The 11,548-nt window shown below is 49.5% G+C and overlaps 1 protein-coding gene across 1 annotated transcript; it reads right to left on the bottom strand.

Moving 5' to 3' along the window:
* Window positions 1–7,545: 7,545 nt before the first annotated feature.
* On the bottom strand, window positions 7,546–11,191 carry Sowaha (sosondowah ankyrin repeat domain family member A). The gene has a single exon (XM_048437655.3). The coding sequence runs from the start codon at window positions 10,805–10,807 to the stop codon at window positions 9,149–9,151; it is 1,659 nt and encodes a 552-aa protein (XP_048293612.2). The 5' UTR covers window positions 10,808–11,191; the 3' UTR covers window positions 7,546–9,148.
* Between the last annotated feature and the right edge of the window lie 357 nt (window positions 11,192–11,548).

The raw sequence follows: 11,548 nt of genomic DNA, 5'->3' as shown, positions 1-11,548 counted from the left end.
CAATGTTCACATTGAGTCATTTTGTAAAAAAAAAAAAAAAAAAAAAAAAAACATATGGGGATCATATGAGGCCATTGTGGCTTCTAACATTATGCTTTGCGTTGTTGCTTTGAACCTTGTGGGCGGGCCTGGACTCCAAGGCCATAGCAGAGCCAGCTCTCTTGGAAGCTACTCATTTCTGCCTATTGCCCTACGCAGAGTCCATTGCATGCTTCCGTTACGATGTTATTAGACCCACACCTGACACTGTCCACTAAGTCAACGGAAAGTTGTGTATTTCAAAGCACGTCGAGCTTAGGAGTGTGGATAGAGACAACTACCATCTTCTGCCTAAGTGAACCTTGGTGCTGTGCTGGATTTTTCCAAGGGGGAATAACGAGATTTCTGTGCTCCACCCTTCTAGTCAGCTAGAGCATACCCCTCTCCCCATAGAGCCACAGTTCCATCGCTTATCCTTGTGTCTAGCCTATTCGTGTCTCCTTCTTGCCTCTGTTTTTCTCCTGTCCAATCGATGATTTCTTCTGAGGGCACCCAGGAGTTCAAGACAGAGATTCTGTTTCGGCATCCCAGACCTCAAGATTTTGGGGGTACCTGAAACCGGTAGCATTGACCCTGCGGCGCACCGCCAGCAGAGGGCACTGTTCCCTTACCATGGAAGCTTCCGCCCCCACTGTGGCCACCCGCCGCCTAGCAAACTCGCACACGCTCCAGGCTAGCCTTGGCCTGGCTCTGACTGGCAATGTCCCTACTGGGCTTGAAAGCTGGAACTGAGTCTTTTGCTTCTGTAGGAAAGAAATTCTGACTAAGAAAAAAAGGGCTGACTCGCTTTTCACAGCCACCAGGCCTACGTTGGGAAATTGTTGACTGAATGAGATGTGCCGGGGAAGAAAGGCGGGGATGTGGACCCAGAGCATCCATCCTGGAATGTATCTGTCCGCCGCCTCCGCGGCTTGAGCGGTGACTTGGTTTCGTGCACGCCTCCCGCTGCTGGAGGCGGCGCCCTGGGCTTTGCTGGATGTTTGGCTTGGGCTGCTGTTGCTGGGCAACAGGCATCACCGCGGCCTCCCGCTCATTCCGCCCCCGCTACTCCTCCTCCCAAGAATTTAATTGGTGTACTTTTTTACTTTCATACTGTAAATTGGAAATGGAATGGGGAAGCTGTGTTCCTCTGCGCCCCAAGCTGTCGAGAACATTCTGCTCGTTACAAAATGTACCTAAGACAGCGACTAGCAGAAACTCTGGGGGTCCTCACTGAGACTGATGGAGGTGCTGGCCATTCAGAATGCAGAGACTCCCGGGGGAGGTTAGGGCAAATGCGCTGTGCCTGAATGGTGGGGACTGAGAAGAAGAGGACATTCACTGTGAAGAAATCCTCTCAAGACTTTAGTATTATTGCCACTTGCCTGTTATCTTTGGTATTTAAATCACTCTGCACTTCCCACCAAGAGAATTTGTTTTCCTCTGAGAAAGGGATGGGTTAAGGTATTTTCTCCGCGCCCCCCCCCCACCTCACCCTCTCCCTTTCTCTGCTATGCCCTGCTTTCTTCTAGACCGTCTGTTTTCCCTCCCTCTTCCCTTTCTGCATCCTCTCCTCCCTGGCTCCCTTTCGCTTTCCCTCAGAGGTTCAAGTCCAGAGGTGTGGCCATTCCCTCACGGTGAGGCCAGTTCCTGTAGACAAAAGGCCACCTGGAGAGGAATAACGAATCTATTTATGGAACCATTACAGAAGATTACACAATTTCTTCCAGAAAAAAAAAGCTCCCCCTTTTAAGTTTTATCTATATTTTATTTTGTGTGCATTTTGCCTACATGTATGTCTATGCACTGCGTGCATGCTTGGTGGTGGCTTTGGAGGAAAGAAGAAGAAATCGAATCTCCTGGATCAGAAGTTACAGATGGTTGTGAAGCATCATGAGAATGCTGGGAACAGAGCAACCAGGGAGTGCTCTCTACTCCCGAACTACCTCTTTAGCCCCCTGGGAGCATCTTTATAAAGACTGACGGTGCTGCAGTTCACTTGGTGGGTGTTTAGGTAGGTAAGGTAAGGATGGTTGAGAAAAGCAGTTAAGAAAGACAGCGTTCACTTGGGAAGCAGAAGCAGGTGGATATTTGTGAGTATGAGGCCAGCCTGGTCTACAAAGTGAGTTCCAGGATAGCCAGGGCTATACAGAGAAACCCTGTCTCGAGTCACTCCCTCAAAGGAAGAAAGACAACCAAGTGAATAAAGACAGCGGACGCCAAGCTCGACCACCTGAGTTTCATCTCTGGGACCCACACAGCGGAAGGGAAGGACTGACTTCTGAAAGTCACTCTCCGACCTCCACACATGTGCCACGTCACATGCATGCCCACACACATACGCATAAAATACATAAAAATGTAATAAAAAGTTCAGTGGGGGTGGTGTATGCCTTTAATCGCAGCACTTGGGAGGCAGAGGCAAGAGGATCTCTATGAGTTCGAGGCCAGCCTGGTCTATAGAGCGAGTTCCAGAACAGCCTCCAAAGTTACAGAGAAACCTGTCTTGAAAAAAAAAAGTAATAAAATATTAAAAGAATGATATTGTTGGGGGATGGAGAGATGGCTCAGTGGTTAAGAGCATTGCCTGCTCTTCCAAAGGTCCTGAGTTCAATTCCCAGCAACCACATGGTGACTCACAATCATCTGTAATGAGGTCTGGTGCCCTCTTCTTGCCTTCAGGCATACACGCAGACACAATATTGTATAAATAATAAATAAATAAATATTAAAAAGAATAATATTGTTTATTCTGAAGATGATAGTTGTTACTTTGAGACAGGGCCTCAAGTAGCCCAGGCTAGCCTTGAACTCCATATGTAACAACACTCAGGGTGACATTGAATCCCTTCTCTTCACCTCATGGGGTTACAGGTATGTACCACCAGACCCATCATCCACTAATTCTATTGTAATAAATAAATTAATTAATTAAATTAAAAAAAGAATCTCACTATGTAGCCCTGACTGGCCTGGAACTCACAGAGATCCTTCTGCCTCTATCTCCTGAGTGCTGGGATTGAAGACAGACATCATCATGTCTGGCTTAGATTAAAAAAATATTTTTCGATACATAGCAAGTATATAAACTGACTGCATGGCCACTCCAAGGTATGGTCAAGTGGAAAGTTCCTATTGTGGCTATGAGGGAGAGCGCATCCAGAGGCAACTGGAAGAGTCTAGAGCAGTCAGAGAAAGTAGTGGATTGCCATGGCCAGCAGACTGAACCTGCCATGAGGAGGAAGAGAGAGAGAGGAAGGCAAAGAAAATGCCAGCAGAGGAGACCAAGAGCAGCAGGGCTGAAATAGGAAGGGTGTAGCAAGGATGGGAAGCTGGGGAGAGGGCAGCCCATGGGCCGGAGAAGTGCAGGGTCAGGGAGGGGGAGGAGCCAGGAAGCCAGCATGGATTCTGAAGTGTGTAACTGGTACTTGTGGTCCTGCAGGAGCCCGGAGGCCAGCATGCATGCTGGTATGCAAGTAGGCACCACAGACAGCTATTTGCCCCTTTTGCCAGTGAGAAGGGGCTTGGCTCCTTTGGGAGTTTCTGAGGTACGCTGGATTTGTTTAATCACCAGAATTTGAACCTGACAGCGAGACCCCATCTCAAAAACAAAACCTATTTTATGTGTATGGGTGTTTTGCTTGCATGTCCATCTCTTCTAGTGCCTGTAGAGTCCAGAAAAGGATGTCAGGTCCCCTGGAACTTGAGTCACAGGTGGTTGTGAACAGTCATGTGAGTGCTGGTACTCGAACCCAGGTCCTCTGGAAAAGCAGTCAGTGCTCTTAACTGCTGAGCTACCTTCCAGCCCTGTCGATTCTATTTTAATTAAAGTGTTATCAAACAAAGAACTTGAGACAATTTCCCTTCTGTGGGAAATCACTTTTTCTAGTAGAATGGAGTGTATTGATTTACAAACACGAACGTGGCAAAGGAATGATGATCACATAAAGCAAACCCAAATGTCAGTGCGGTATGGTCTAGGGTGCAACCATACGCCCGTGGAAGTGACTCAGAGCCTCTGGTTGCCCTGAGGATCTCCAAGAGTTCGAATTATCCACCCCATGCTGCTCCTCCTCCTCACAGTCTACAGGTTGGGGGCTGCCAGTCTTCTGTCCCCGGAGTGAGGAGATGGAATGTAGAGAATAGCCCAGAATCAGTGTTTCCCTTCTGTCCGCATGAGAAAGTGTCCTGACAGAAGCAATGTGAGGGAATGAGGTTTTGATCGGAGAGGCTGTCCCAGGCTCGGTCCATCCTGGCAGAGAATTCAAGGCCACAGGAGACTGGATCACCACCACCGCCAGGCGTGCATTCATTTCTGTTTCCTGATTGTGCTCCGCCCTTTTTTCCTTTCACAAAGTCCAGGACTCCCTGCCCAGGGAAGAGGTTCCACCCACAATTAAAATCAATTAATATAATCAAGGTAAACCCCGCACAGGCATGCCCAGAGGCCCGTCTCTCAGCTGATTCTAAAGTCTTTCCTGTTCCTAGCACTAACCAGCACAGTCGATAGGAACGTTCCTGATGAGACCGAGATGCCACCCTGCCACTTACTGGAAGTGAGCCTGGACAAGTTTCTTCCAACGTTGGCAGCCTTTAGTTTCCTGACTTAAAACCTGGACACTGACGGGGTGGGGACATGGCTCAGGACTTAAGACCCTGCTGAGTCAGCATGAAAACCAGAGTTCAGATCCTGGAACCCACGTAAATGCCAGATGGGCATGGTGGTGCAGTTGTAACTCTAGCCTCAGAAGGCAGAGACAGAGGATCCCGAGAGCGAGCTGGCTAGGGAGACTAGCCACATCCATGAATTCTGGGTCGATTGACAGACCCTGGTTCATGGCATAAGGTGAGAGAATGATTGAAAATGATTTTGCTTTCAGCCTCAGGCCTCCACAAGCGTATGTACCCACATACACGCCATGTATGTGCCTGTACACATGCAAATATGCATACACACACACAAACACACAGACAAATGGGGTGAGTGAGGAAAACATCCAGATCCTAAGAGTCTATACCATACCCACGGCTTGGTTAATAACTGTGACATATTGAAACTGGGCCTGGAACGGACTTAACAGACACAGCTTACAGATGCATTACCTGTGCCCTGAATCTTCATCAGTCAGGCAGGACGGCTTGTTCAAGAATAAACCCCACCTCCGTCAAAGGCAGTGCAAAGCGTATTAGCAAGCTTGCTGTGGCTGTGACTCACGTCTAACAGCAATTAACTTGTCTTCCATGAAAAGGATTCAATTCTCCTACTTTGGCAACCTTTACCACCTAAGTTGCCTTAGCAGTTCATCTTTCTATTATATTTATCTATTTACATGTGTCTGGATATGTTTCGTGGTGTGTGGGTGCAAATGCATGTGTCCGCATGCACATGTATGCCCACAAGTATGGTTCCCAAAAGACAACCTCAGGTGCTTTTCCTGAGATGCTATCCACTTGGGTTCTTCATTTGATTTGGTCTTTTTTTCCCCCCTGTGGATTTTTGTCCGTTTGTTTGTTTCATTTTGAGACAGGTCACTCAGTAGCCTGAAACTCACCAGAGGCTAGGCTGTCTGTCCAATTACTTCCAGGAAACCACCCCTCCATTTCTGCTGCCCCAGCACTGAGGTTACAAAGACATGCCATCCCACCCGGCCTCGAAAAATTATTCAGATTTGTTTATTTTTGTGCATGAAAGCTTTGCCTGTATGCCACCTGAGTGCCTGGTGCCCATGGAAGTCAGAAAATATGCCTGATCTCTTGAATATCTCCTGATCTCTTCAGAGGTTGTGAGCCACCATGTAGGTGCTGGGAACCAAAGCCCAGTCCCCTGAGAGAGCAGCCAGTGCCCTTAACCCCTGAGCTACCTCTCCAGCCCCAACACCAAGCTTTTTGTTTGTTTCCTTTTTTTGCAGCAGGGTCCCTCTCTGTAGCCCTGGATGTCCTGGAACTCATTCTGTAGACCATGCTGGCCTTGAGCTCACAGAGATCCACCTGTCTTTGATCTCAAATGCTAGGATTAAAGTCAGGTCCCTCTACACCTGACCACCAGGAGGAGGTTTTTTTTGTTTTTTTCTTTTAAATGTGGGTTCTTAGCGCTGGACGGTGGTGGCACACGCCTTTAATTCCAGCACTCAGGAGGCAGAGGCAGGTGGATCTTTGTGAGTTCGAGGCCAGCCTAGTCTACAAGAGCTAGTTCCAGGACAGACTCCAAAGCTACAGAGAAACCCTGTCTCGAAAAAAAAAAAAAAAAAAAAACCAATAAATAAATAATAAAAATAAATGTGGGTTCTTAGTATCTAATTTGGATTCATCTGTTTGTGAAGCAAGCACTTAACCAACTCAGCTCCCTCTCCAGCCCCCAATCTATGTTTTTCTTTTAAAAATTAAATATACAGTTCTTGGAAACTTCCTACATGCTGTTGATCTCACTGGCTTTCCTCACAGTTTCAGAACAGTCCTGGCTTGCAAGAAAACAGCAACGGTTCCTAACACCCGGGCTGTGGGTTTATTAATTCTTAACTCTTAGCAAATGATTTCTTTCAGTTGGAGGTTTGCAGGATACTGGAGAAATATGAAGATTCTTCAGGCGGCTGAAATAGCTCTCCCGGGAGGTAAGTTCTCAGTAATTGTTGGGTTTTTTACTGTTCTGTTATCTGGGATCCTGTCTCTCAAGGCACATCATATCTGTGCCTGGGACCTTTGTCATCCCATCTCAGCCAGGCTTTTCCTTCACCGCAGAAAATCTCTAATGTTTCATCCTGTCTCCTGGAGCTTCAGCTACGCAAATTGCTGTGATTATTGCCTTCCCACAATTTCTCTGCAGAGGCAGAAGATTTAATTTGCATTTTAAAATAATTCATGCAGGCTAGAGTTCCAGGCAAAGGAAGAAGAAAGAATCAGCCCAGGGCCTGCATTTTAGCCATGATTCGTGATTCCTTTCCTTTGCAGAGAAATCTGAACTCTTTGGATGAAGACAGCATGAAAGAGGCAGGGGAAATCTGAGGAAAAGGGAAGACATTACATACATAGATAAAACAGGAGCAGGGTGTAGCTAGTGGGTAATGTTTGCCTAGTAAGGGAGACAGACACCCTTGGATTCAATCTTTAGCCCCAGGTAGCTAGGATAGAGTGGGGTGGGGTGGGGTGGGGTGTGTGGTGCAGGATGGTCTAGCACTACATCCTGGAGCTCACAGTGGAAGGAGAGAACCCACCGCTAATTACCTCCTGACCTCTGTGGCACATGAGGACCCACATTCCCTCCTTCTTACACACAGTAAGACCATAATATTTTAAAGACTTGTTTTTATTTGTGTGGGGGGGTGTGTCTATGTAGAGGTATGCAGTCCAGAGTTGCAGGAGGTTGTGAGATGCCTTATGTGGGTGCTGGGAACCAAACTGGGGTCCATCACAAGAGCATTATATGCCTTCAATCGCTGAGCCGATACTATTTCTCCAGCCCCAATAATAACATTTCTTTAAATAAGGAAAAACAATTATAGCTAAGAGAAGTGTATCTCACACAATCAGAAATAGAAACAGAAACTGTTTATTTCGTGGCTTTAAATCATTCCATGAATGACTGCTGGACTATCTTGAATGACTTCAAAGGTCTCACTGACGTATATTGGGGGGTGAAGTCACACTCCCCTGTACAGGAACCATTCAGCATGACTGATAACATGCAAACATACTTTTCAAAACAGCAACATCATGATAGGATACAAAAAATTGATTGAGTAAATAGATTTCACATTTTTTTTTCTTTGAAGCGGGGAGGGAAGGGTACTGTTATGATTCTACCATGCCCAACCGAAAATCTGGGGCATAGCCACAAGCCTGCTCCATTCACAGGAAGGAACAAACGTCCAGAAGTTACACCGCTCATTCTAGGTCACTGGACTAAGTTCTGCATTGGCTATTTTAAGTATTTTTGTTTTTAAATGTATATCATACACTTATTTGTTCAGAACTTTCATATAAAAGAATAACAATAGTTTCAATTACTATTAAACGGTTTTTTTCTGGTGTAATAATTTTTTCCTTTGATAATAATTTTTCACCCATTGCACAGAAAACCACAAATTCAAAATTCACAATTAAATCACAATTTTAAAAAAATTAAAATTTCATGCCAAATCAAAGTAGCCACCAGTTAGTGTAAAATACATTTACATTTGAGTAGTTAAAGTTATTTACCAAAATGTCTCTTTTCTATCTTTGTTAAATCACCTTACTCCCAAGATGCACTTCTTTTGGTTTGTTTGTTTTTGCTTGTTTGGGGGGGGGGGCTTGGAGGGTGTTTGTTTTGTTTTGAGACAGAGTCTCTCTGTGTAGCCCTGGCTGTTCAAGAACTTGCTCTGCAGACCAGGCTGGTTTAGAACTCACAGAGATGAAAGGCATGCGCCACCACACCCAATTTCAATATTTGATATTCACAGTACAATTGGAATTAGTTACATTCATTAGGGTCACAATGGTTATTCCGTGTTCAAGATTCCAGAATCTGTGCTGCCTACGATGAGGTAGATAAACTTATTTAGTGTTGTTGGCTAGGACTAATTTCCTTTAGACTCGGTCACTCTCTTTTTAAATGATAGATTTCCAAAATAGTCAGCAAAAGACTGAAAATGTCCTCGTACTTTGTCTAAAAATGGAAAAAAATACCCCAGAATTTCAAAAGGTATTATCAAAGTTTCCGTACCTCATTTTAATTTAAAAGCAGAATAAAAGCATCCAATTACAAAGACACAACAGATCTTGAAGTCGCCATCTTTGAATACCTAGAGAGCCTGACTCTACTTCTGGTTTGGGAATCTGTCCATACAGAGACCTCTGGTTAACACCTCCAGGGGCCAGACCAGCTGCTGCCCCTTAACCTTTGACCCTAAACTTCAAGTCTCCCAAGTTCAGACCTGACTACTTGGTTTCTTCACAAGGGACCTCTCCCAGGGACCAAGAATCCCGTCTCTATAGGCACATCAAAGTTCAGACAGAAGGTGGAGGCCCATCTGGCTGTGATGGACAAGGTGGGAAGTGGGACAGGCTGCAGGTGTTGGTCCTGTCTTGGACAGGTTTAGATGGTATGGCACAGGCCCTGGTTGGTCAACCAAGGAAATGGTGGCTTCATGGTCATTCAGGTTGGAGGGGGCAGACTGGGCATTAAACCAGCTAAAGGCCCTGGGGTGGGTCGACGAGAGATTTCGGTGAAGGATGGCAGGCCACCACGGATCTTGGTCTTTTTGCGGGGAGCCATGGGGGAGGCACCCAAGAACTTGCTGAAGGAGCTTGACTTCTTCAAGCCACGAGCCAGGTCCTGGAGCATCAAGTCGTCAGCCAGGACGCCCAGAAACGCACTAGTGGTGGAGCTGAGGATGGTGGCAGCCACCTGTACGGGGTGCCTCGACACAAGGCTCCCACTGCCACCACTGGCCCCATCAGGCTCCGTCGTAGCTTGCAGGCCAGGGTCACCAAGTAAACGGCGCAGCGCGTAGGAAGAGCCAGGTCGCAGGTACTGGTAGGCACGACGGCCGCTGTGGTCGCGGACATGCACTTGGGCGCCCAGGCGCACCACTAACAGCACGGCTGCATCCTCGTGGCCGTGCAGGGCCGCCAGGTGCAGCGGCGTGTAGCCACCGTGAGAACGCGCGTTCACGTCCACGGGCGCGCCCCCACGCCGGGCGACCTCCACCAGCTGTAGAGCCATCTCCCGATCGCCGCTCTTGGCTGCCCAGTGTAGGGCGGTGAAGCCTGACATGAAGTCACGCTTGGCAGCCAGGCCGCGGTCCCGCAAGAGCAGCCCGTGCAGCTGATGGCTCCAACGGCCGCTAGCCGTGCGCACCAGCCACTCGTGCTCCGTGGGCTCCAGGGGCACCGCGGGCGGTGGCGGCGGCGCGGCAGGCACCTCCTCTGTATCCGGGCTCAGAAGGCGCGGGCCCGCGCGCGACAGGCGCCTGAGATGGGGGGAGCGGCCGGGTCCCAGGTGGAGGCCCAGACCCGACTCCTCTACCGAGAGCCGCCGCAGCAGCATCGGGGAGGCCCGTGGGCTCGGTTCCTCCGAACGCTGCCTGCGCAGGCCTTGCTCCTCCGCGCGGATCCGCAGCGCCGCGGGGCCGGGGACCACGCAGCGCACCGGCAGCATGCAGGGCTTCTGCGGTGGCATTTGAACCGTGGGAGGTGCAGGCTTTGGGTCTGGTGACTCTGTGCTCGGCGAGGCTGCCCCCGACGGCACACTGGCCGGTGCGGCTACTTCTGAGGTTCCCTCCGAGGGCCAGGGCAGCTCCTGATCCTCGGGTACCCCAGGCTGTGGCGCTGAGCTTGATGGAACCCCAAGCTGGGTGACCTCGGAAGATGGGAGCCCCGAGGCAGGCTGTAGATCCGATGGTGCGGACAAATCCTCCTGCGGTTCCTCGGACGGCTGTGGGGAAGGGGAAGCTCCGGGGACGCAGGTGTCCTCCGCTGGGACGGCAGTGCACTCGGCCTGCGTGGCTGGCACCCCAGGGCTGGAGGGGTGCGGGGGCTCTGGTCCCTCCGGCGGTCGCGGCTTCTTTCTCAGCACCACGAACTTGACCCCATCCAGCTCCTTCACCACCGCCACGTTGTTGACGAACTTCTTGAAGCGGTCCCTGCGGGCTGCGCGGCCGCGCGGGTCCCCAGCGTCCAGCAGCGGCTTGAAGCGACTCAGCAGCTCGGAGTTGCGCACCTGCCCGCCGTGCTCCAAAAGGAAGCCCAGCACTGCCGCCTGGCTCACCCCTGCGGCGGCAGCGGCGGCAGCGGCTGCGGCTGCCAGAGCCATGCTCGGTCCCTGCGGCTCCGGGGTCGCCCCAGCCGCCTCGCCAGGCTCACCTGGAGCTCTGATCCCCGAAGCTGGACTGCAGTCACGCCCTCCCCGCCGCACTGGGACGTCTCCGGGCGAAGGGCACTTGGGGCTCCTGCCCTCCGCCTGCGCCTGCCCGGGCCCCCAGCCTGGGGGATAGGTTGCTGCCGAGAGGTTCTATCCAATGGGTGCTGGGCTCCATGCCCCTGAGTGGTGCTCGGCTTACAGGTGACAGCTGCCACTGGAGGTACAGAGGGAGTGGGGGAGCGGAACCTCTCCGGGCTACCCCACCCCAGTCGCGGAATTAAAGGCGCAGCGCTGCTCTTCCGCTCTGCTCCTGGTTGCTAGGTGGGTGTGTTCCCTGGGGATGTTGCCCTGAATGGGCGAGGCAAGGATATTTATTCTTTTCAGCAGTATTTACTACAAAATAAAAGCAGTATTTTACATACGGATGTCCTTGCAATATATATACCTCTCCAGTTTTTGATGAATCTCCTACTGGAAAAGAGATTCATGAAATTCACAAGAGCAATTCGCTGTGTGTGACATTGAATACACGGCCCTAGAGGCTCACGAGAGGTTTAGAAAGCAATTTTCTTATGATAAAATAATACTGTTTTAAATGTGTAGCTTTGACATTTGCATTTTCTTTATTATTCACTGAGCGGTGTGTGTGTCCTGTAGGTCAAAAGACAACTTGAGACAGTCGGTTCTGTCTTT

Source organism: Myodes glareolus, chromosome 9, assembly GCF_982192425.1.
Source record: "Myodes glareolus chromosome 9, mMyoGla1.1, whole genome shotgun sequence".
Classification (NCBI taxonomy): Eukaryota; Metazoa; Chordata; class Mammalia; order Rodentia; family Cricetidae; genus Myodes; species Myodes glareolus.
Note: the sequence above shows the minus strand (reverse complement) of the source record. Positions and strands in the feature narration are given on the sequence as shown.

Coding starts and splice junctions, on each gene's coding strand:
- Sowaha (XM_048437655.3), bottom strand. CDS start 10,807: ATGGCTCTGGCAGCCGCAGCCGCTGCCGCCGCTGCCGCCGCAGGGGTG.